At 48.7% G+C, this 24,465-nt stretch overlaps 10 protein-coding genes across 10 annotated transcripts; 5 read left to right on the forward strand and 5 right to left on the reverse strand.

The window, feature by feature from the left end:
- Positions 1-324: 324 nt before the first annotated feature.
- On the forward strand, positions 325-608 carry B0J16DRAFT_378250 (uncharacterized protein; the record flags this gene model as incomplete). Its single annotated transcript, XM_046130909.1, has 2 exons — positions 325-367; positions 421-608. 2 exons carry the CDS (start codon positions 325-327, stop codon positions 606-608), a joined length of 231 nt encoding a protein of 76 aa, XP_045989443.1.
- On the reverse strand, positions 535-2,220 carry B0J16DRAFT_28650 (DASH complex subunit Ask1-domain-containing protein). Its single transcript, XM_046124103.1, has 4 exons — positions 2,106-2,220; positions 1,947-2,053; positions 973-1,900; positions 535-914 (listed from the first exon to the last, which is right to left on the reverse strand). Exons 1-4 carry the CDS (start codon positions 2,191-2,193, stop codon positions 790-792), a joined length of 1,248 nt encoding a protein of 415 aa, XP_045989444.1. The 5' UTR covers positions 2,194-2,220; the 3' UTR covers positions 535-789.
- Positions 2,221-2,386: 166 nt separating this feature from the next.
- On the reverse strand, positions 2,387-5,453 carry B0J16DRAFT_329166 (Spc98 family-domain-containing protein). The gene is made up of 2 exons (XM_046126296.1): positions 5,242-5,453; positions 2,387-5,190 (listed from the first exon to the last, which is right to left on the reverse strand). Exons 1-2 carry the CDS (start codon positions 5,381-5,383, stop codon positions 2,429-2,431), a joined length of 2,904 nt encoding a protein of 967 aa, XP_045989445.1. The 5' UTR covers positions 5,384-5,453; the 3' UTR covers positions 2,387-2,428.
- Positions 5,454-5,626: 173 nt separating this feature from the next.
- Positions 5,627-6,933, forward strand: B0J16DRAFT_409391 (chromatin modification-related protein EAF7-domain-containing protein). Its single transcript, XM_046133082.1, has 2 exons — positions 5,627-6,071; positions 6,124-6,933. Exons 1-2 carry the CDS (start codon positions 5,852-5,854, stop codon positions 6,792-6,794), a joined length of 891 nt encoding a protein of 296 aa, XP_045989446.1. The 5' UTR covers positions 5,627-5,851; the 3' UTR covers positions 6,795-6,933.
- A 1-nt stretch (position 6,934) lies between these two features.
- B0J16DRAFT_329168 (uncharacterized protein) lies at positions 6,935-8,793 on the reverse strand. The gene has a single exon (XM_046126297.1). It carries the CDS (start codon positions 8,603-8,605, stop codon positions 6,968-6,970), a length of 1,638 nt encoding a protein of 545 aa, XP_045989447.1. The 5' UTR covers positions 8,606-8,793; the 3' UTR covers positions 6,935-6,967.
- Positions 8,794-8,979: 186 nt separating this feature from the next.
- Positions 8,980-11,020, forward strand: B0J16DRAFT_260773 (P-loop containing nucleoside triphosphate hydrolase protein; the record flags this gene model as incomplete). The annotated part of the gene is made up of 2 exons (XM_046123257.1): positions 8,980-9,246; positions 9,296-11,020. 2 exons carry the CDS (start codon positions 8,980-8,982, stop codon positions 11,018-11,020), a joined length of 1,992 nt encoding a protein of 663 aa, XP_045989448.1.
- Positions 11,021-11,951: 931 nt separating this feature from the next.
- On the forward strand, positions 11,952-13,403 carry B0J16DRAFT_378256 (uncharacterized protein; the record flags this gene model as incomplete). Its single annotated transcript, XM_046130910.1, has 1 exon — positions 11,952-13,403. One exon carries the CDS (start codon positions 11,952-11,954, stop codon positions 13,401-13,403), a length of 1,452 nt encoding a protein of 483 aa, XP_045989449.1.
- A 37-nt stretch (positions 13,404-13,440) lies between these two features.
- B0J16DRAFT_391555 (uncharacterized protein) lies at positions 13,441-13,743 on the forward strand (the record flags this gene model as incomplete). Its single annotated transcript, XM_046131938.1, has 2 exons — positions 13,441-13,480; positions 13,531-13,743. 2 exons carry the CDS (start codon positions 13,441-13,443, stop codon positions 13,689-13,691), a joined length of 201 nt encoding a protein of 66 aa, XP_045989450.1. The 3' UTR covers positions 13,692-13,743.
- A 108-nt stretch (positions 13,744-13,851) lies between these two features.
- B0J16DRAFT_329172 (uncharacterized protein) lies at positions 13,852-14,827 on the reverse strand. Its single transcript, XM_046126298.1, has one exon. It carries the CDS (start codon positions 14,801-14,803, stop codon positions 14,021-14,023), a length of 783 nt encoding a protein of 260 aa, XP_045989451.1. The 5' UTR covers positions 14,804-14,827; the 3' UTR covers positions 13,852-14,020.
- A 511-nt stretch (positions 14,828-15,338) lies between these two features.
- B0J16DRAFT_314133 (cell morphogenesis N-terminal-domain-containing protein) lies at positions 15,339-23,390 on the reverse strand (the record flags this gene model as incomplete). Its single annotated transcript, XM_046125170.1, has 3 exons — positions 15,339-22,313; positions 22,364-23,046; positions 23,387-23,390. 3 exons carry the CDS (start codon positions 23,388-23,390, stop codon positions 15,339-15,341), a joined length of 7,662 nt encoding a protein of 2,553 aa, XP_045989452.1.
- Positions 23,391-24,465: the final 1,075 nt, after the last annotated feature.

Here is a 24,465-nt window from a genome sequence, read left to right on the forward strand (position 1 = left end):
TTCACTTTGTTCCCTCGTCAGCCCTAGTAAAAGGCAGAATGGCTTTCGTCACGAGTCACGCAATTGTTGGATACCTGGATACTCAAGACTCCTGTTGGTGGTGGCTGTTTGCGTGAGAGTAGAGGGTAGTAGCACATCTTATACAGGATATTATCAAGTCAAGAAATGTATAAAGCCTTGGGGGCGGCGCCTTGTGGAATTCATTCTCAGGCAGAAGCAGTCAACAGCTCTATCCCAACAATACCAATTGTTAAGCTTAATCTTTATCCACTTTGTCTGATACAACCAAACGAAAACATCACGAATCCTTTCAGCCCTACCAAGATGTCCAACAACGCAGGCAGCAACGTTCCCACCGGCTCCAACTGTAAGCATAACTTACAATTCTGACACTGGACATTGTACTGATAATCACCATAGTTCAGGTTGATGCCTCCAAATACGGCAGCGATAAGACGGCTGACCCTGAAACTGCATCCATCACTACGGTTTCCTCTTCAGCACCGCTGGTCAAGAAGGATGAACAAAAGCAGAAGAACGAAACAGAGATCGATGCCAAGAAGCTTCAGGAGCAGGCCCTCAAGTCACAAATCCGATTCTGTATGTAGAAGGATTGCACTGGAGACTTGCTGGACGAGACTGATCCAGACAGCGAGTTAATAAAAGGGGTTTATTGGGCACAAAGATCTGATGGAAAGCGAAGGGTATCTTTTGGCTATATATGAGGGTCGCGATTATGCTCGTTAAATAAACACCGATATTCGCTCTTTTGATTTCAAAATGGTAGCACTAGAAGCTATCGTCGAGGATATCTTCGTTCATCTTTACCATTGAAGGACTGTATTCAGATGAGTTCGGATCAGCTCCAGCGTCTATAAGGATATCGCCCACAATTCTCTGACTTGCTTCGCGTGCTGTAAATTGATGTCAGCGTAAGAGTTTCCTTTTCGCCAAAAACATGAAAAAGCTTACCAGGTGTTTGAAGGAGTTTTGAGGGAGGAAAGGCGAATTGAATCGTCTTGGGCGGACTCATTCCAGCGTACAAATCGATATCCTCATCTCCCTCGTCACTATCCCAATTGATTTCATATTTATCTTTACCCTTGGCACTCTCATCAGCAGCAAAGACATCGCGTGTCTTGCGAGCTGTTGCTGGTGTCTGCACACTAACACCTGGTGTGCGGGGACCCTGTGTTGCCGCTGCAAGACGTTGCCGAGCATTGCTTTTGTAGGGTGACATGAAGACCTCACTGCGCAAAGTCGGCACTGCCATCTCGGGAGAAGATCCAGGTGAATCAGCCCAGGTTGATGTATCCTTCTTATCACTCTTTGGCTGAGCACTCTTGTGCGGCGAGATTCGTAGGGCGGGCTTATGAGGAGTAGCCTGGATGCGATAGTTCTTGTCCAGAATTCGGTGCAGGAGGGGATCCTTGTGGGATTGGACGGACTGCTCGCCGGTCATGGTGTAATCGCGCTGGCCCTGCGGCGTCATTGACATATCGGGCAGTCTGGCGGTGTGCTGGGCGAACAAGACAGTTGAGTCCTCGTTGTCGTCTAGAACAGTGGTGTTATTGCCGCCATGATCTTCGTCCTCCATTTCGCGCTTCATAACTTCATAGGGCGATTCCATGTCGGAGAATCGAGTTTTTGTCCTTCCGGGTCTAGGTGTGCTTCCTGAGAGCTCTGCGTCGTCAAGCATGGAATCCTCTGCGTGGAAGGTGGATTGCTCAGCGCCTGTGGCAGTGGTAACATCTTCGTTATGCTGGGCCGTATAATCGTCTGTTATATCATCTCTCATAGCTGTGCTCTCTTCCATATTTTCGCTCTCGTCATCGTTGGCAAGCTCCTCGTAGCCGGAGAGGGATACATTGGCCGAGGCCTCGAAGAATTGCTTCCAGAACTGTACATTGTTAGCACCTTTTCTCAATGCAAACGATTGAAAATACCTTTGAGGCTTCCCAGACAGCGCGAGAATGGTCGCCATACTGCTCTACGAGAGGCAGGATGCTTGTCGTCACTATGCGATGCGACTTGCTGAAGTTACGATCGATTTCTTGACTAGCTGTCAACGAGATGTTTGTAAAAGAAAAGACGAATTGCCATACCTTGAAGAGTTAGTGTAATCGACTGCTCGATTCTCTCGAGCTCTTCCGTCAGGGACAAGTTGCGCGCTGCTACGCTTTGTCGCGACATCTTGATATGAATTGAGTTGGGTTGCTATGATGATTGTTTACAAACCCAGAGTGAAGTGTACCATAAAACCAATGGGACGCGTGGGGTTGGAGGGGCACGTCCCCTAAAACCAGTCATGTCTGGCGGGGTGCAGCTGTAGAGCTCCAGGATCATGATCATGGGTCTTAGTCCAAGACTATTTGATGGGATATATATACATAATTATTTTTATTGCAAGATTTGGATCTATTTGAAACTAGTGTTTAGTATAATAATCGCTCATATCCAACTTCATCAAAAGTTGTGCAACCATATGATCCTCGCCAATGCCCTCCTGCTTCAATCCCAGGTCATCTGATACCTTGTTGCTTGTGGAACGACTCTTTTCTGTTAGAGCTCGACAAACAGTGATAAAGATCTGTACTTTGGTCTTGAATTTTCCGTATAGACGTTGCATTTCTTTCATCTCCTCCACGTCTGGAGCTTCGTTCTTCCCTATAGCTTTCGTTCGAGAGAATTTTGCATATTCTAGAACAGCAGAGAAGATCTCCTCAAGAAGGTTCAGCACAGGCTGTTGTCTCTTTCGGAGAAACAGAGACAGCATGATTCGATCTAATACTCGTGAATGGAACTCACGTAGTCGATCAGGACTTTCAACTTTATCAGGGTTGCTCTTAGTATTAGAAGGGTTCTTTAAATCGGCCTCGATCTTGTCGAGTTTGGCCTCAAATGCTTGCCATGGGATAGCGACTCCAGCATCCATGAAGAAGGAGGTAATTCCAGAAACGAAGTGATGTGCCTCACGGGTGAATCGGAATGAAATGTCCTCGGGGTCAGCCCAACGACTAGTTCTGGCATTAACATCCCGGAACAGTTGATTCACGACGTAAACCATCCGCATAATCCTCAACAGAAGCTTGAAGATTCGATCGTATTGTGTCAGAATGACAGGAGTGATGATGCCCGATAATGCAGTGGGCGCTTTGTACGATAGACGCAGAAAATCCAGAGCCTCCAAGGAGTCCGGGTTCATGCATTTGTCAATTTCCTCTTGCGACAGATCCCGTACCGCGAAACTCATGTCACCCGGCAACTCAGATGCGTCTCTTGAGATGCTGGCCATCCTGTTCACAGCGAAATCGCTATCCGAATCAAAACTCTCAGTCAGAACCCCCATAAGGGCTAGACGCAGCTCCGAGCTCGCTGGTGGCCAAGTATCTCGGCCACCCAGACGAAGACCCATGACACCTCCTTGCCTTGCAACTCCCGCTTGTCGTTCGGCTGATTCCAAATCAGGGTCAAACAAGGCGTGAGATAAGCGGCTAAGGAACATGCCACTCCCGAAGAGTTGAAAGTCGCGGTGCATTTTGAGGTGGCTGCGCAAGTCGTGGTTGTTGAATAGTAATCGAAGACTTTCTTGGTTAACGACTTCTGATTGGGCTGAAGTAATGCCTCCGAATGAAAGTACCGGAAGAAGCGATGGATGAGGTGTGAAATCAAAGCCACTAGTAGGAGGTTTGGACTTCCGGGTGACAGATTGTACCAGTCGTTCGCGGAGGATTTGGCTTAATGTATCCTCTTTGCCCACAACATCAGGAAGGGGTTCATCCATGCGTGCTGTAAGAGCGCTCAGAAATGGATTTTCTGATCTGTCATCCTCGCCACCAAATGCGAGTGTGTGGTCATGTCCAATAGTATGGTCGAGTCCCATCGACACTTCTTGATGAGGTGAGCAGTCGCGAATCGCCCGCAAAAGATCATCATGATATTTGGCGACTCGTTTCTCCAGGTCTTCAATAGCGTCCCAATCGTAAAGCCACCCAACCTTTGGGGGCTTAGTTGCATTGATGATATGTGCCGAAGCCAAGGGGTGCTCTGGGTGGCATTCCCTGATAAATCGCAGATTCTTCCCCGTTTCGAAGATGGACTTGGCAATATCAAAGGGCATGAAATGAGGCATCTTGCTGTCGTCCAAACGGAAGTCAATATCTTCACATTCGTGGCCGAAGTCATCCGTATATTTCTCCGTGTCGACCTTGATGAACCCTTTGCTACCCCCCACATTGGCCTTCGTCAGCGGAATACCTTGTTCTTGCCTGGTTCCAATCCATTCTTCTAAGAACTCGATCCAAGGGGATGAAACGCGTTGCAAAACTTCACGCATGATACCACGCAGCTGCTCTTCGCCATAGTCAACGGAATATGCCTCGTGAAACACGAAGGAGAGAACATGTTCGTCTGAATAACCCTTGCGAAATTTGGAGGTCAACCTTTGGAAGGGGACAAGAATCGCGAGGAGCCCTTTAACAGTTGACTGAAGCTCTAGGAGAGACCGAGGTGTCTGTCCATGGAGAGCGACATATCGCTGGACGTCTTTGAGAATCTGATCTATGGCACCAGCTAGAGCAACACCGCACTTCGAAGTGCGTTTTGCATAGGTAGAGTTGACAAAAGAGCGCAGTTCAAAAAACATCGAACTGCACCTGTGGCATTGCTTCTCCACTCCTCGAAGTACATCCTTGGAATAGCCTGTGACTCTCATGCTGGGGATCGCTGTTTTAAAGGAGCGGCCTCCCTCCTGTTTTGAGAAAAACACTGATTCTTGACCCAAGGCTAAAGCAAGTAAGGAGGACAGGTAGGCTTTGATGTCGACAACCGGTACTCCAGCACTTTTGAGGTCGAGGGGATCGACAGACCAGCTTAGCAAGGCATCGTAGACAGGTGCTCCAGCTTCGCTGACCATTAGCGGCTGTCTTCCCGCTGGTGTGCCCGCGATGAAGCCATCCCAAGTCTTGTGCTCGGCCGGTTTGTCGACTGGCTCATCAGTGCTTGCCCAGATATCGGCCTCGAACTCTAAGCTATGCACACTTTCTGCAGTAACCGGTCCATCATCACTGGCGGTAACATCAGTCTCTGGCTCCGGCTCCAATTGAAGTCCAAACTGCGTGGGTAGTTTGAAGAAGCCGCTCTGTTCGACAGAGACTTCGCCCAGCTGGACCAGATCTGAATCTATATCATCTGAATTTTGTTGAATTAGTACAATTCTTGAATAGTAACCACGCAAAGTACCTCTAAGTCCAGGCGAAAAGAAGGGATCTTTTGCATTAGGATCGCCATTCAAGCTATGTAACCATTTTGACGACTTCCAGAAGTCAGGTATCGCAAAGACAGCTGCAGGGTCTTCTTGAGAATCATTCATATTCTTTATCATCGATCATATGCATCCAAATTCGTTATCGTCGTGTCCGGGGACATATCTTGACTTTAATGTTGAGCCTGAAGTTGCCTGCCATGTACGGTACAGACCCAATGAATGAATCCAATTAACGCGACCTCATGACCCCTGCACTTGCGTGACGCGCCGGCTCAGTCAGCCGCGTTTCAGAGCTCTTTGCGCTAAAAGATGCGCTGAGCCAAGCACCTTCCTGGGCGGGCACCGCACCTTCCTCTAGGTACCTAGGTATGATTTCATAGCAGCACCAGGTTAGCGCAGGGTGCATCGAATTGGACGATCAGCCAAACTTTTGAATCATTCCAAATTTGTTTGTTCGGACTATCAACGACATTAATACTTAACCACAAGACAACGAAAGCCATTTTTCTACGCTCAGTCATCTCTAAAAGGGTAGCGCATACGAAAAATATCCTCAGGCTTCCTCCGATCAAAAGCACATCCACAATGGCACCCAGAAAGCGTGCGCGGACTAGCACCCAAACCGCTGCAACACCAACTCCCGCGCGAGACGATGATGCGATGGATGTCGACACTCCCCAGACCGGCGATCAAGAGGACTCTAGCGAAACAAGGGAGCAGGAGCCAGACAATAACTACAATGATTTATGGACCGACGACCAGGTGGCTTCATTATTCAAGGGTGTCATTCGCTGGAAACCAGCCGGTAGGTGGATAGCTCCTTGAAGAATTTACTGTTACTGAACAGCAACCTGTAGGCATGCACAGACACTTCCGAATGATAGCGATCTCGGAACACCTGCGGAATCACGGCTTCGACCCTGATCTATATCAACACACGCGCATTCCTTACATATGGCAGAAGCTTAAGACATACTACAACCTCGAAGTCATTGATGAACGAGAGAACTTCGACGAAGATGAAACCGAAGATAGGTATAACGAGTTTTCCCTTCCGAAGGATCAGTTCCTCGACGCGATGATGGAGCGCCGCTTGGCGGATCCTAGCGAAGCACCATCATCACCTGCGCAGTTGGATCTATCACCACCACCCTCGCCAGCCAAGAAACGCAAGAGAGGAGAGACGAAGACTCGGGGCACCTCAGTGGAGGACACAGAGGACGGTACGGACGCCCCGTCACCGGCGCCCAAGTCGAAGCGAGGCTCCTCGCGGCAGAAAAAGAAGGCCACGCCTGCCAAGGCCGAAAAGCAAGAAAAGCCAGAAAAGGCCGAGACTACAGAGGAAGAGGACGATGATGAGTCCGAAGAAGAAGAAGAGGAAGGGGAAAGCGAAGGCTCTGGGTCAAGCGACGAAGAGGAAAGTGCCGAGGAAAGCGGAACACAAGTGTCCAAGTCGACTCGCGGCGCCAAGAAGGGCCAGAAGCCTACAACGACGAAAGCGAAGGCAAGGCCAAAAAGGAGACGCTGAGCGGTGCTTCTTGCCTCTGCATGATACAAGATCGGGCGGGACTGTTCAGATACCCTTCGTATGGGAGTCTTGTGTTTTATTTCTTATTAGACATGCTGTAACATGCAAGCTTCTTTAGCTTTAATACCCAATAACTGGCAAAGCTCCAGTATAAACTCTATAGCTATCCACTCCTATTCCTGCTCCCACTCGCTGTAGTACTTTGTCTTGGACTTCCAATTCCTCCCTATAGGAAAGATACCTTCCACATCCCTATTCGATCGCTGCAGGGGGCCTGGTTCTGCCATCTTGGGCAGTTCGATGGGCGGTTTCTTTTGCAGCAGATCCCACATCTCATTTTCGGCCTGCCAGTTTGCATATTGGTCGCGCTCTTCGGCGTATTGCTCCTGGCGACGCTCCATCGTGATTCGACTTTTAAGAACCTCTTTTTTGCGGTATGTTTCTGGAAAATCGGCGGCGGAGAATTGTAGGACTTCGTCTGCTTCTTTTCTAACGGCGACATCTTCTTCGTCGGATAATAATGGTGGTTCTTCGAAATCGGCGCCTAAAGATTCTGGCTCGGAAGAATCGCCACTCTCTTCCACTTTAGGGTCGATAGTTGATTCGATGTCTTCATCTTGTGGTGATAGAAGATCCTCAACTTCTTCATAATCCAGAGGTTCGCCTTCGAGTTCCTCATCTTTATCGGGTGGTTCTTCGTGTACTTCCAATCGTAATCTTCGTGCGCATTTGCTCCAGAACTGGTGTGAGTTTGGTCTCAATCCTAATGAATCGACGGCTGCTTGGACGTCCTGGGCTCTGACGGTTTCGCGGGTAGTGGGCCGAAGTTCCTTTTTGGCCTTGATTCTCGACATACTGATGAAGATGGTTGTCTGGACGAGCCGTTTTGTAATAGAAACGGCCAATGAGTGAAAATCATCATAAGTCGTAGCCCACATCGATGGCGGACTCTCGTTGATATAATGCCAATTCTCGCTAGGAATAGACGAATTCATAAAGATGCGATCTGAAAGTCTCAGCCAGGCCTGTAGGTTGAAAAGCCCCTTGAAATGGAGATCCTGGCTTCCAGGAATTCTTTCACCATTGTCGAGTTGTCGAGCGATCTCTGGAGTGATTTCCCAGCATTCTCCCCATTTGCCTTCTTCTCGGAGTTCCTCTTTTCGTTCCTGAAGTACAGAAATTGTATCTGCGGCTTCGTCCAAGGCGTGGCAGCATGGTTGGCTTAACTCGACAGCAGCAGGGATTTCAGAAAACTCTATCGCCGGTCGTCTGATGGCCTGCTGTCTCAACTGTCGAGCTCTTTGGAGTACATCGAGGTATTGATTCACCTCAACGTCGCTCTTCGTTCCTATGAAAGACGCAATGCCTGAAAGGTCGTTTTTTCCCAAGCGGCCGATGGCCTCAAAGAATAGTCGTTTCTCTGGTACCGACCAGTAGCTGAGACCTATTTGGGATGGATGCAAGACGGACTCCCCCTCGTCAGGCGCAAAGCAAAGACGATGTGCTGCATCCTTGATGTCTCCATTGAGAAGAGCCAGATAGCCGTCATTGCGCACTCCCTTTTGTCTTTTGAACTGACGGGGTAGCAAATCATCTTCGGCAGGTCTTTTAAGCGAGTGCTGCACGTTGTCTTCGTCGTCGCTCTCAGCATAAACACTACCAGATACTACAGTGTCGTTGTCGGCATCATGTTGTTGATTGTAAGCAAGCGGTGAAAGATTTCCGTCTAAGTCTTCCAACTTCAAGCCCTCGATGTGCTCTGCTTCATCATATCCTTCCTCGACAGGTTCGTAATTGGTTTCCGACTCCATGCTGCTTTGTTGATGAAATCTAGTGGCTTAAGAAAAGATGAAAACATGGTAACAGGGGACTGTAAGGCAGCACTCCGACTAAGGAGTAAAGATAGAGCAAGTGAAGATGAAATCGCCAAAAGCTTAAGAAATTAGGCAAGAAATGTCAATATCGGCTGTCAATTCATCGTTTACAGTTTCAGTGAAATTTTAAAGATTGTAAAGGGCCTGTCTGGAGACCCTGGAGCAAGTACCATGTGTTAGTGAAAGGTGCTTACATAATACACTTAGCCGCAAATGTTCATCTCAGTAGGCGCATGCGATGATGCATGAGGTATCTTCACTACAACTCAATGAGACGAAACCCATTTTCGTTGCACATCTCATCATGTGCAATGTTACGACTTGTACCGAGATGTATTTTACGGCCAAAAACCGTGAGAAATCTCCTTGTGGCTAGACCACAGACATTTCGAGCGTTCGCTTCAGTTAAAGCTGCAAGGAAAACTAAAACTCCTATTGCAGCTTCAACTGATACTCATGAATTGCCCAAGTTACAGCTTCGTGATTATCAAGAAGAATGCATCGAATCAGTTCTAACCTCCCTGGAAAATGGACATAAGAGAGTCGGTATATCGCTTGCTACTGGAAGTGGGAAAACAGTAAGTAGACTTTCCTCGATCTCAAGACCAATTAATTAACCATGAAAAGGTCATATTCACACAACTCATTGAAAGGATTCCACCGCCAAATAAGGATGCTCAACAGACATTAATCTTGGCTCATCGCCGCGAGCTTGTGGAGCAAGCAGCAAACCACTGCCAACGTGCGTACCCGGATAAAAAGATCGAGATTGAGATGGGAAATGTCCACGCAACTGGAACAGCAGATATCACTGTTGCCAGCGTACGAAGTATAACGTCACAAGGTCGACTTCAGAAGTTCGACCCGTCTCGCTTCAAGCTTTTACTGGTGGACGAAGCCCATCACATCGTTGCTCCAGGTTACCTCAAAACCCTACGCTACTTTGGACTCGACAAAAAGCGGCCAGAGTCACCAAATTTAGTTGGTGTATCTGCTACCTTCTCGCGCTTCGACGGAGTCAAGCTTGGTGCAGCCATCGATGAGATCGTCTACCACAAAGACTATGTCGACATGATATCGAAAAAATGGCTGTCAGATGTCATTTTCACTACAGTCGAGTCCAAGGCCAACCTATCAGAGGTCAAGCAGGGCGCTTTTGGCGACTTTCTCCCTTCGGACCTTTCAAAGGCTGTCAATACTAGCGAAATCAACGACATCACAGTGCGCAGTTGGATGGCAAAGGCTGAAGGAAGAAAGTCAACACTCGTATTCTGTGTCGATGTTGCTCACGTTGTTGAGCTAACAGATCGATTTCGGCAACATGGATTTGATGCTAGATACGTAACCGGAGAAACCCCCAAAGTCGAAAGAGGTGAGACCTTAGACGCCTTTCGACGGGGCGAATTTCCAGTATTAGTCAACTGCGGTGTCTTCACTGAAGGAACGGATATCCCCAACATTGACTGCATTATCCTTGGCAGGCCGACAAAATCACGAAATCTACTTGTTCAGATGATTGGCAGAGGAATGCGACTGCATCCAGGAAAGAAGAACTGCCATATCATTGATCTTGTGTCAAGCTTGGACACCGGAATTGTGACCACGCCGACATTATTCGGCCTTGACCCGAACATTTTGGTGGAGAGGGCAACAGTGAACGAACTGCGCAAGATCAAGGATACGGAACATGTCAAGACTGAACAGCCTTTGTCGTACCGCACAACTCCCGGACCCGGATCTGGCAGTGTCACATTCACAGACTATGACTCGGTTTTAGATCTAATCGCCGATACATCTGGCGAGAAACACATCCGCGCTATCAGTCAATACGCATGGGTTCAAGTTGGAGGGGACAAGTTTGTTCTCTCCGCACCAAATGGCTCTTATATCCGCATCGAAAGAGTCAGTAGTGAAGCGTTCAACAAGTCGGCACCTATTTACCGAGCAGTAGAAGTACGTGCTCTGCCACCTGGTGCTGCCAAAACACCATACGCAATGCCAAAGGAGATTCTCACTGCTTCGACGTTCACTGATGCAGTGCATGGTGCGGATAGTTTCGCGGCCAAGATGTTCCCGCACACATTCATTCACCGTTACCAGAAGTGGCGAACATACCCTCCTACACAAGGACAGGTTGATTTTATCAACAAGTTGCGCGGCAAGGCAGAGCCTTTAAAGCCTGAAGACTTGAACAAAGGCAAGGCTGCGGATATGATTACAAAGCTCAAGCACGGTGCGCGTGGCCAGTTCGCAAGAATAGAAGCAGGACAGAGAAAACAGGATAAACAGAACAGGGCAGTGGAGGCTAAACGGCTCCGAGAGCAGGTTACGGTAGGACCTGTGGCCTCCTAACAAGAGAACCACATGCCGCGGTGACTGGTTTTTATGGTGACAGTATGTATAACGCGGGAAATAGATATGGAGGGGGCGTTTGGACAAGGACTTTTTGTATATACCAGCTCACAGCAAGCGTTTAGGGAAGGTTTCTAGAAAACTCACCGGTCACAATTAACGATTTAACGTTGCAAAACAACCCGAACCACGAGTCTTTGATCGAATGGACCGGTTTGCTCCGAAGATACGACTGTTGGAGAAATTCTTGTGTACACTCAGGACTCGTGGCCAAGGTAGCAAACGGTTCAAAAAGCAGCCTCGTTCCTTCCATTCAGATGGCATCGAGATCTGTCCTTCATCTCGTGATTCACTGGGAGGGAGAATACACCAAGAGGGAGTCGTCAGCTCATCAGGATAGTTGGGAGGAGTTTCGCTGTTAAGTTAAGGTTGAGGACATGCCATCTTCTTCCCCCGCAAAAGGCATTCTTATCGCAAACCCAAACTTGTTTGAATCGAACTCTTTATATCTTATTACTCGTTTTCACTGGTAGTGGCTGAATTTATTGCTTCTCAGCTTCGCATTTAAACCCTGCCAAAGGGGTTCCGATACCACCATTGGCCCAGGGGTGAATAATCTTTATCATCGCATGTTCATGCACGTCATTATTAAGATTCAATTCATTCATCGCATCGCAGAAAGTATCCTGAGTTATTGTTTACATTTGCTTTGTTCGGGCATTGTTCGTGAGTGGGAGTGGGTGCAGAAGTGACTGACACTGCCGTGGCAGCTGTCGACTCAAGTTCACTTACACGAATGACTACTATCTCCCGCTCTCCTCTCGCACTCGGAATTTTCTCCCCTTTCAGATCTACCAAAATTTCTCCTACTACAGATATTCTACCAGAAAGAGATATTTTGAGCATCTACAACGCAATACCAATCTTCGCTATGGCGTCGAACACTTCTGCGGCCTTATGCGCCCAGCCGCCCCTTTCTCTCCTCGTAGAGAACCCTCACAGACCAACTCCTCCCAAGAAGGAAGACAAAAAGGCATCAGGGAGCTCTTCTTCCTCTTCTTCAGGAAACCTTGGAAAGTCTTTCATACAAAGAACTAAACAAAAGCTGAAGGACGCCATCTTCAGCTCAAACTCATGCGCTGTATCTTCAGTCGACGAACATACTCCTCCTATTTATATTCCCAAGGCTAAAATCCATCGCACTTTGGGAGTAGAAGCAACTCCCAGAATCAACATCGTCCCTAGAGGCTTCAAGCCCATCAGACACCCTCCTTCAACTCAAGTCACGATCGATTTCTCCATACCTGAGAATGATCTCTCTCAGGCTATGCGAAAGACATGGGCTCGCTTCCCTCCGCCTGCAAACCAGGATTTCCCTGTCGATGAAGTGTTCAACTTCACTCCGAAATGTCTCGCTCAGCCTATTGAACCTGAAGCTCTCATTGATCGATTCGAGGAACACACCGAGACCAACTTTACTCAACCTATCGCTATCCAAAGCGCTATCCGCCATGAGTATATGGCTCATCTTGTTGATGAAAAGCAAGAATACGACAAACATATGAATGCGATTGCCCAGGCCCGCCATGATAGGGCAGAAATGAAGGCCAATAAGTCATACCAGTTCGGCCAGGCCAATGAACCTTTCAATTTCCCTAAAGTTGGTCCTAAAAACCAGAAAGGGTTGTACGAAGACAATGTCAACATTGCCGCATTGTCGCGCAAGGTGGCTAAGTGCAATGGGACTATTGAAGGCATCATTGCCGGCGAGTTCATACGCGATAAGGACACTGCCCACTTGCCACTTACTGAAGAGCAGATGGCCGTCCTGAGAAAGTCTGCAGATACCAAGGACTTGTTTCCAGAAGCCCATACAGAAGAACTTTCGCTGTATGATCAGTGGTTGAAAGATCAGTCTGCCGACACTTGTCCTGTGGCAGACTGGCTAAAGGATGAAGAGAAGTTCGCCAAGAAGAAGGCATTCAAGGACACTCTTTCTGAACAGCTCGAGCTCCGCTTTCCTTCTAAGCAACACAGTAATAACACATCCTCCATTACGACTACGCCAGATGGACTCGTCTGGGAAACCGATTACTTCCCATATATGCTTCCCAAGACCGCGAAGGATCCTGAGCGCTACAACATGTACGAAATTCCCCTCCCGGTCCAGGTACTCAAGTGGTTCCCTGTCTTCGTTGATTCTGGCATTCTACCCTTCGACAAAAGTCAGGCTACCGACAAGCAATATAAGGAGCTTCTCACTACCATCTGGAAGCTTGAGTCACAGATGCTCAAGGAGACCAAGCCCGGCAAGTGGGACAAAAACTGGCACAATCCCAGTCCTCGATGGACACAACCTCACCATCAGACAAGCGGCGGCTAGTGGAAATGCTGCTTGGATCCTGGTCAGTCGCCCAAGGATGAGTTCTGTGGCGAGTACCACCGGGTCAAGAAGAATAAGTACGACAAGTTCAACGAGTCGAAGCGACACCGCGATCTCACAGAGATAGACGTTGTCGTTGGAGAGTTCAGCTTCGATGATGCCTTCGGATACGGTGACGATATTGAAGTCAAGACCCATCCGAAGCAGGCCAAGCCGAAGAAGCCAGAGGCTCTTCTCAAGGAGATCGCTGAGGGAGTGAAAAAGGCCATCGCAAAGGTCGGCAGATAAATACGAAAACTGACCTGACCTGAGAGACGAAGAAGGCCGATTGATGAAGGAAGGATGACACATCAAGGAATCTCTTTGGAGAAAGAAGTCATTGGCTATCGTGAGCCATCATAGAACGTTAACGTACATACTTTCTGGATAACGTTCTCATATACTGTTTGGCTCATATTATTGCAGTATATTTAGGCAATATAAATCATTGGTCATAAAACTGAAATCTATAAGTGTTTGTAGATAACTTAATCGTGACAATAGTGGTAGTACAAGTTTGACACACAATATACAAACCACACGATAGTGGTCATGGGTTCTTTCAACCACACGTAGCATCAAACTGCTCCCTTTTCAGCCTCAAGCACAGACACGTCCACCACGTTTTCCTCCTTTGTTTCCACTTTCTGCAACAGCGGGAGCATTTCTCCGCCACGCAACAACACAAGCTGGTTCTTGTCCTCTCCATACCTGATACCCACTGACACTCCATCCAGGCCCATCTCCTGAGCTTTCAGGTTCCATAGCAGCTGCGCCACTTCGCCCTCCTTTGTGCAGCACACATACCCAAGAGCCACATCGGCAGTGTGCATCTCTTTCTGCACACCTTTCGTAGCTGGCTTTTCCCCTACTAGTAGGCCTAGTACATCAGTGCCTCGCCAGCCTGGGGGCGCTGCTGCCATTGCGCCCTTTAGTTCGCGAATGTACATTGGACTTGCGCTGCGAGCACCGGCTTTGCACTGAAGTATCACCTTGAATGTCTGCGAAGTTGAAGGCAGCGTCCAGATGCCTAAGAGGTCCATGCCTCGATCTGATTGGCCGCCAACGCGCTTGAGGAGGAAGCCATACTGTGAGAGTGTGTCGGCGACTGTGTATTCGTAGTGTGTGCCCCGATAGACAGTTGAGTTCTTGTTCAAACTGGTCCGTTCCACATATGATAAAAATGTCGCAAGATCGGAATGTTCTTTGCTGGGTGCCTCAGGGTATATCAACTGTGAAGGTTTGGGGGCCTTCTTCCTGGTCTTGCTGATGGGCCTTGAGCCAACTATTGTACCTGCACATTTTGATGGCTGGAATGTGTGTCTCGAGGCATTCCGGAAGCCTCGAAACAAAATAGACATTATTTCATGAGGATCTCGGTTTATACGTCTTTGCTTGGCTATGAAATCTAGGTATTGCGATGAGATGCATATTCTGTGTATGCACTAAAGCAATATATCATTTAATCCGAATCGCATCGCAAGTCTAGAACAACACCGAGATGGCATTCACAAACTGCTGCCAGGTATGATCTCCTGCCATAAGAATTTAATACGGCACTAGATGATATCAAAAAGCTTAAATAGAACAAAGTGGTTGTTTGGTGATGTTACACTGGATGTATGCTTGTTCATGCATACCATGGTCGCTAGTTCACTTCTGAACTTCTCGTCAATAATCAACCGCTTTGTATACGCGAAATACCCAAATGTATTCAGTCGCTTTGTATTAAAATCGCTTTTGTACTATACAGGCTGGTGCCTGTCCAGCCCCTTGGTTTAACTACATGCAGATTCCCAACGCCAATGCAGCATAAATCTACCCATCATACAACATTTCCGACGTTAATATAGAAGTCCGGCTATAACAGCCAGTCCTTTTCTTCTACATAGTCAATCATAGCATATCTCCTTCAGCATGCTCTTGCATTCCTGGTGGGAATACGTTGTTTGCTAGTCGTGATGCCGACCGAGGTGGTGGCTTTTCTCTGCTTCTCTCGTCTCGTCGCACGCTTGGTACACGCCTGATTCTCGACTGTGGCCTTCGAGTGACAGGTTTGATCATGTTTTCCAAGTAGAAAGCACTCTCGGTATGTCCAGTACCAGGACGCTCATCGTCGGCGTCTGAGTAACCTCCTAGGTATTCATCATCGGACACGATGTCACCTATTTGTGGTTGATAAGAAGCTGGCGCAGAGGGGGATGTTATGGATCTAGAATGTAGTCCCGGTCGCGCTGGGGGAATCATCACACTAAAGGCACCCGGTGTCATGGTATTTGAGCTTGCTTCTCTCGAGAACCCTGGAGACCGGTCGGCAAACCCATTCTGGAAAGATGTATTGTTTGAAGCTTCGTGAAGAATGGGAAGAATCTGTTCATCGTAAAGCTCTGCTCCAGTCTCGAATGATTCTGGTGTGTATTCAGTGATCGTCCTTGATGACCGGCCATCGTCATCGGTCGCAGGACTTGACGGCTCGTCGAAGAAGTCGTCAAGACTGTCCAGTTTGGTTGCCAGATCAGCTGCGTGGACATCGCCACGGCCCTCGTCAGATAGCATGGTTTCGGTTCGCTCTGGTGCACCAAAGTAGTTGTAAGGGAAGTCGTCGGCATGAAACTCGACATCCGGCGTCGGTGCGGTCTCGGTAAGCATCCCTTCTGAGCCTTGACAGGTGTAGAATGCGGCATGAATATTGGCTCGCGTGGCATCAGTCTTCTTTGCAGGTACAGGAATGGCCCATCCTGACGCTTCAGGAATTCCAAACAGACTTTGCGTACGCTCATATTCCTTTCGGATCGCCTTCGAGGTTGGGCGCGTCATACTCATTCTGAGGTGATGCTTGTCCATGTGATTGCCAGACATGGTCATGATGTTGTCCAATACTTCTAGTGCCTCCATGCAGAATTCTGTCTGCAACAATCGGAGCAGTGGCGAGATCAGGTCAGATCCGTGCCCAGCAAGCTCCGGCTTGCGCATGTCAACTTCAGGAATTGCCACACAAAGGATTCTCATTGTCTGAATCTTGACCCAAGACAGGGAATTGGTGAGAAGGCCGAGCAAAAAGGTGACCATCTGGAAATCCATTTGAGGGAGGTAGTATTCTCGCAAAGCTGCCCACAACTCGATGAGGAAGTCTTTGCTGCTGTCTTGGGTATTACCCATAGCAAAGTCATCCAGGGCCTCGGCGATAAGAGCCAAACCCTGATTGTCCGCTTCTTCCTGAAGCAATCTCGCTGTCTGTACAACACTGTCGTCCGGGGCGGGCTTTTCGAGCTCATTCAGAAATCGGGGGAAATTGGCAAGTAGCGAGAAGAACAGACGCCTATCATCTCCGACTAGCCCGTCGCTGGGTAGTAGAACTAACTTATCTATCGTGTCGAGGGTGGGTTGCCAGCAAAGTGAAGACCTCAGTCCCTTGTGGAGTAGAGGCTGTACACCTTCAAAGATCCCCTCCCATCGAGATGGTTGACCGTCAGCAAGTATTCGGCGCACATTGGGCGAGCTCAGATCCAGCTTGGTGAGGAATTTATTGAGCATCTCAACAGCTTCCAGAAATTCCCGCTCGTTGATGGATTCTAGACAAGCACATGTAGTCCAGAATAATTGCGGGAAGCTGAGGAGGTCGTCAGGCTCAAGCTTGATAATAATAGTCTTCAGAGTTGTCAAGATTTCCATCGAGAAGGACTGGATTTCCGGGTCCTCGTCTGCAATCGTGTTGGACAATCGGGCAAGCATGTCTCCAAGCATGGCCTGGTCAACAGATGTAAGAACACATCTGAAAATCTGGAATGACCGACAAGCAAGGTGTCGAACTGGACAAGATGTGGCCCAGGTCAACGAAAGTCGTCCCCAATGTTCTTTGATTCCCGGGAATGTTATTTCAAAGGTCTTGATGACCTCAGCTGTGAGAAATTCCATGCTTGGTGGCACTTTGCTGTCGTGACCATCCACCTTGCCGTTACTATCCTCATACCCCCATACGACGGATCGATCGTGCCGACGGACTAAGTCTATCAGATCCTCAATAGCTTTCTTATCAACGTCCTGGGTTTGATCGTCAATCTGAGAGATCACTACTTCGTGGATAAGATGCACCAGCATCTCTCGCGCCTGCTCCTGAACCAGCGGCGTGTAGTGATCCCATAGAACGGTGACAACCTGAAGAAGAAGCGGGACGTTCTCGTGGGTGAGATGGACGGGTGATACCATCAAGTCCACAAGAAGGATCAGGGATAATTGACCAAGAGAGAAGCCTGCTTGTTTGGTCCCAACTGGCAGAGCCTCAGCTAAATCGGCACAGTATGGTAAAAGATTGATATCAGCTGGTGGCTCTACCGCATCTCGCTTTTCGTTCGGTACCATTGCTTTGGGAGTTATTTGCATAAGGAGGAATTCAACGACTTTGATGCCAGGCGTGCTGTTCGTTGTTGAAAGGAAAACAACAATCTGCTTGGCGTACTCGACAAAGTTCTGTTCTCGGCGCTCGAGACACAGCTGCATGATGAATTCAAGGACTAGGCGGACATTCCCTGGGTAAGGCCCTGTCGCAAGAGCTTGCCAAAGAGCTTGCACTTCGTTGTGTAGCGCTCCACTAGACTTTATAGTGATCTCGAGGAGGTTTGCTAGAAGCACGAAAGATGGTGCTGCTGGTCCGCCGCTTGGATCCAACTTCAACTCTATGGACTGGATCCAGGGCAGCATGACTGCAACAACATTTCTTTGGGCCGCAGGCTGCAGCTCCTTAAAGTAGAGGGTGAATTCGGAGAAAATGTGGAAGGCCAACTCTGTGTGTTGCTTGGCAAGACGGGTAGAGATCTCGAATTGTGCTAGCTTGTAGACAGCCTGTGTTTTATCGGAAATGCTGATGTCAAAGTCCTGGATCTTTGAGTTTCTCTGTTGCCTTACTTCCAAGCTGCGTAAAACAGCTGCAGATTTCGATCGGATCTCGCTTTGGTCGTTGCCAAGAGTGAAAAGGCAGAGGCCAAGTAGCTTCCAGAAGGGACAAGGATAGTCAATATGTTCCTGCAAGACTTGTGTGACAACGGTGAAGTAACTTTCCAGCACCTTAGGTACCTCGGCCAAGTAACATCGCATAATGCAATGCTCCATCAAGTAAGGAACCTCTCGATTATGGATGATCAAATTTTGCAAAGCCCTTCTGCCAATGACGTTCATCTTGTCGCTTCCGGAGTTGAAAATGGAGTCTATCCAAGCAAGCATGCGTCGAACATCGAATTGAAGGACGACATTGCTCTCAGTTGTGACACTAATTGGACCACCACACAAAGCGGACATAGCACTGAGGGCTGCAGTGCGGAGATTCCTCTTCTCGATTTCCATTGCAGCGGTGGCAGTGCCTCGCTCACCCAACGTCTGCTGGTCGATCAGCGACTGGCGCATGGTATCTTCACGGACGCGAATCTGGTTTTGATTTGGTGAGAAACCACACCAGTCTTCCATGAGCGAAAATGCCGACTTGCGAGACTCGAACGTCATCCACCGGGACGGATCTTTTGTTCTGTTGATGCCTTCAAAGAGTGCTTCCATAAGACCACAGTAATGACGTCGGAGTTTCTGGAATTCCCAGTCCATCTGAACCTCCCCATCCATGAGGAATAACTTCAGGTCCTTTGTATATGTGGTAAGAGTAGTCAAGAAAAACTCGTTATTATAAACCTCCGGCTCGCTGAGAAAATGCGAGGTGAGCTTGAAAACATGGGTGATCTCAGTTCTAAGAAGATCCATTTTCCTGTTCCTTCTGGGGTTGCTGTTCGTCCTTTGATGTATCCGAGCTCGTGCCTCGTCGTTGCACCGAGAAACCTGGCCTTGCAGTTCCTCGAGGAGGGTTCGATAGATATGAATGTTGATAGAACCCATAGCAACGACAACGGCGTCTCGGACAGATGCGGACGATACGGATAGTAGAGGAATTAGGTACTTGAACAGCATTCGAGCCGTCACGATCTTATCCTTGGAAGATGCCTTGGAGGCCATTCGGACATGCTGAGGATCTTGCGGCGTGGGCAAAGCACCTGGATCTGCGAGCGTAGTACAAGCAAATATCAAGTACAGCTTCCATTGCTCCACCATTACTTCAGGTTGAGTTGTTGCAGACCTTGCCCCGAGCCGAGCACTGCCGGTCTCATTGTTGTAGTACAGACCTCGTGAAGGTTCGGAAAGGTACACGATCGGTTTGTACATTTGCAGAATGCGATTGCAGATAAGATCACGACATATAGTGACTGTGAACGGGCACTTCTCGTAGGCCATCCGAATGAGTTTGGGGAAGATTTTGAACCATAGAGTTGTGTCATAAGAGACATCACTGGCGCAAAGCTCAACAAGGGGCCCCTGGTTGTTGGTGTTTTGCAGGCCCCGTTGTAATCGACTTCGTTCGGCAACAGATAGCTGCTCGTCGTTAAAGTCCATGACCTTGCTAGATTCTCTCTCAAGAATATCAATGAGTCTTATGGAGTCTTTGTCTTCAGCCGCTTCTTTTCGGAGGGCCTTGTCGAATTCGACGATTAAACGAAGAACAGTGACCGCAAAATGACGAACACGGCGTGATTGTGAACAAAGGAAGAACAGTCCGTGAGCTTCTGCTTGGTCTACCTCTGCCCATATGCTAGAAAGATCAAGTTTTATGGCTCGTTTATCCGAGGCGTTGGCTTCCGGTTCGTCTGTAGCGGCGTCTCTGGTCTTTTGTCTAATCTCTTCAATCCATATTTGCAACAACTCTACGTATAAACGCAAGGTGTTCTCGATATGGCTATGACCAAGCATTCCGCCATCGGACATTGTCGAGTACCGATCGTCAAAATTGAAAATAAATCGGGCAAACCCCATAGTAACCTGCTGAGCATGCGATTGCCGGGCGATAGCTTTCAAAGAATTGGCTGACGACTCAGCAATGTTGTACTGCACATGTGCCGTACCAGTACACAATAAATTGATTAAGGAATTGAAGGGAATGTCAACAGAAAGACAGCGAGGTAACGCTTGAACGGCTACATGAAGGAGTTCGTAGAAAGCCTGTTTCTGATCTGCAGCATTTTGGTGATCGTCTTTACGGGAGAAGGTGAAGGTCTCTGTGATGGGTGTTTTCGGCAGAGGGCTGCTGAACTTCTCATCCAGTGCCGCTTGTCCACCAAAAGTGTTGTCACAAATAATAGTGATCTTGCCTAGAATCTCACAGAATTTGAGGTAGAAGTCCCGGACTCCGTCACTCAGAACGTGTGTCAATACAGGGCGAGATATATACTCTTCTTTGGAGGCCGTTGCTGGCTGAGACAGAGGAAGGTTGCGAGGAGAAGAAATAGCTGGAGAGACAGGGTATCGGTCAGGCAGCGAATTATGGTTCGGGGTTCCAAAAGATTGAGGGAATGGCGGCCGTCCTTGTTCACCATTTTCTAGATCTGACATGATGTAGAGGAAGGCTCTAATGCCCACCACAACTCTATCAGGATCCAGCTGCTCAACCTTCAGCTCCTTATTAGAAATAAACAGCTCAGCATTGATGAGAGGAAACACCACGTTCCTGAAACAATATTCAGGGTACTTGAAGCCAACAATTCGAATAATCTGAATCAAAGGCTCGGTGCAAGCAGTGTCGGAAGCAACCAGGCTTCGCTTGGATGATGGCAAAACAAGTTTCATGACCTCATCAATCTTGCGCAGACTGCTTTGAAAGGTCTCATTAGTGCGATACAAGAACGTCCACAGCAAGCGAGAAATGACCTGAAGGCAGAGAGGCTTGGTGGCCCGATCCTTGATCTTGGCCTGCAGAGGTAGTATCAACTGCAACCATTGAGAACCAAAATTGTCGGGAGAAGAAACACAAAGAAGTGTAGCGGTAAGTGGAAATGCGAAATTCCAATGTCTAGGCTTCATGAACATCTGAGCCAACCGAGGTCCAACAGCAGCAAGCACTTCTGCCCACTTTGGATGCATGAAATGGCTATTGCTTGCCTTTGCTGCAATTGGGAGAAGAAGCATCTCTATCACCTGACAAAAAGCTGTCTTAATCTTTTGTCCATGTGACTTTTGGAAGAGACGACCGAGGGAAATGAGAAAATCACAACATTGTTCCCAGGATTCTTCAGGTGAGATCTTGAGCTTCAGATGTTTCATGCCTCCTAACACAAGCTCTACCTTCCCCTCAACGTCTCGGCCAGGGTGCGACGATGTGGTTGGGCTCTTCACCACGCGTTCTCGAGCCTGAAGAGAGCCTTCAAGGTCTTCAATGAACCTCTTAGTAACTCCGGTAAAATTAATACCACTCATATGACCCAGGAGTTGGGCAAAGAGGTTCCAATTGGCAAGCTTGAGAGGTGACATCATCAATTGCTCTGTATCAGCAATCTTGAGTTGTCCAAAAATGATATTCTCCAGCTTCTCTTCCATTTCGGGAGTGATCGAAGGAAGGTTGCTTTGACTGATGACTTCAAGGAGGACGCGGCAAAGGATATATATAGACACAGTTGACCGACGCTCAGCTTGTGCCACAAATTCTTGTCTTGCTGCGAGAGTGGGCGGGCCATTAGGAAATGCAGCATCGGGGCCTCCTTGGCCAGGTATTCCAGCCTGCACTGGTTCCGTGTTTCTTCGAAGAAGGGGTGCTCCTCCTGGCATCACATTCCGAGATTGCTGAAGATGACTGCGGGCTTCATTGGCGGCATCGCTTTTGCTTTTCCTCCAGAGCATCATGGAGTCTATCAATGCTTTGGGTTTCGGGCTAGCAATATGGCCTAAAGCGACAATCAATTGATCGAAGGCCGGATCGACGCCGGGGCCGCATACTTGTTCAACGTTTGGTTCGGGGTCGAGAGGAACAGTCACGCATTCCGTCAGCTTTTCTTCTGCTTGTGCAATAAACTATTAAAGTCAGCCACGGCGCGCATTGACAAAATCAAAGCTTCACTGACCGAAGTGAACAACACGTGTAGCGCATATTCGCCAACAGTCTTCTGCTCGTCCTTATGATGGCGAGACGAGTGCGAATGGTGGGGGGTATGGTCGCGCCGCGATTTGCTATGCATTCGTTCGGGCTTGCGTTGGGTCTGGCCGTAGGGAGCATCGGCAGCATTGGGACGGTCCATGGTCGCTACATTTCCGGAGAGGGATGTAGGGGGCCGCGATGGATAGCCAGAGTCGCCATCGATACGGGTGGCCACCGATTGCATGTCTGGGCGATCAAGGCCGACGCCAGCGGCTGCAATCATCTGCGGGCTTAACGGACTGGAGCTGGTTGAGGCCAAGCTGCCATTTCTTGAATGTTGGTATCCGTGTACGATCGAGGTTTGACGGTGATGGCCGTAGGTCGCACTCTTGGGATCTATTATTCGTTCAACGACTCCTCCGAGGGGGCTTCTCGAGTGCGGTCCGTGAAGTCGTGGGGAGGCCAAGGGTTGGTGTGTCTGGGAGATCTTTTCGGCGGAGGAATCTCGCGAATGTCCAAATCGATGGGCAACTGGCGAATCTGAAGCTACAGGGCGTAGTGCTCGGTCCCAGCTTCTCTCATCTTCGTCCTCCTCGTCGAGTCTAAGAGCAGGCCGGGGAGCGTACCTGAGTGTATCCTGCAGGTGGTCCGGCTGCGGCTGCGACGGCACTACGGGTCACACAAGGGGGTTAGTCAACAATGGATATATGTTTGCTCAGATGTTCGAAGATATTGGTGAAACAGGAGCGGAGACGTTTGAAGCGGGAGGACAGGGCCTGAGAGCCAGCTACTAACGTCAACGCCAACTGCAGGCGGGAGAACAGACAGCTCTGCTGTAGCGAATCAACAAAGCTACCTTGCGCTGACGGATGGGATGACGAAGGTATTCCCGCGATACAGCCCAAATTTTAGAGGTGGTGCGGGAAGAGAGGGGTCGGGTTGATGTAAAGTACATAAAGCAGAGAGTGCAGTAAGTGGGCACCTGCAAAAGCTTTGGATTTTGACTTACCCATCCTCAAGTTCTATATCGCAATCCCATGATCTATGGCGGTTCTCCAATTTCAAAGTCAGTATCGCAACTGAACGAAAGAAAATAAGAATGCGAAGAGCGCTGGCTGACTATTTACGGAGACGGGGTCTGTGGTGACAGGACAAGACAAGGGATGCTACTGTGCATGTGCAGCATACGAGGGAGTCTTTTTGACAAGACAACAAAGAACACGACCGACTGACTGGCTTTGAAGGCTTGACCACAGGCGCGCAATGACGCTACCGTCAGCTTGCCCACCAAGCATTGGCCCGGCCCGCTGTATGGCTTGTCCGAACCCTTTAAGAGCCCGGCTGCTATGGAGCCAAAAGAAACCAGAGCGCTTTAACACATGGCAGATATGCTAACATGGTCGACGATTCGCAGTGTTTTCAGCAGTCATCCTTGCCAGCATCTGCAAGGGCCGCGGCCTATCAGCGGAGCTAGGATCAACCGACATGGGATGACGGGCCCTTGGGAAACCTGGCGCGCCACCTCGCGGCTGTCAAATAGGGTTCTTTTTTGGAAGGGGGCTTGGGTGATCCCTTGGCTCAGGGTTCAAGATCTCATCCGCGAGACATTGATATGCGAGAATGACTCGTTGAGGTTGAACATAAGAGTCCGAGCCAGATTATGGCTCGCTAATTGTCAGGAGATGTGAACCTGCCTAATTGAATCGCCTAGCAAGGATCAAAAGGACCCAGATGCCCATCAAACGTACATTACAGTACAGCAGCATTTGTTTCCATGCTGATCGTTGTACCGGTATGGGGGATGGTATGGAGCTCGTCTCCTCGTTAAGGCCATCCTTGGGTTAGCATGAAAGCTCAGGTGGGCATCATGTATGTACCTCGCCATCTCGCTATTAATATGGATTGCGCACAATATAGAGTCCCCATGGAGGTTATCAAGCGAACTCTTGTGGGACAAATGGAAGGCGTCTAATACGCCCTACCCTAGAACCTCCCGGTTATGGCAACTCGATGTGGAAGAACACCAAGGATTCTGCATGAGTCGAGAACTGGCCACGTTTGTTTGAACATTATTAAAAAGCAATCAGT

This window comes from Fusarium flagelliforme (assembly GCF_020744385.1).
Source record: "Fusarium flagelliforme strain FIESC 12 MPI-CAGE-AA-0113 chromosome Unknown B0J16scaffold_1, whole genome shotgun sequence".
NCBI lineage: Eukaryota > Fungi > Ascomycota > Sordariomycetes > Hypocreales > Nectriaceae > Fusarium > Fusarium flagelliforme.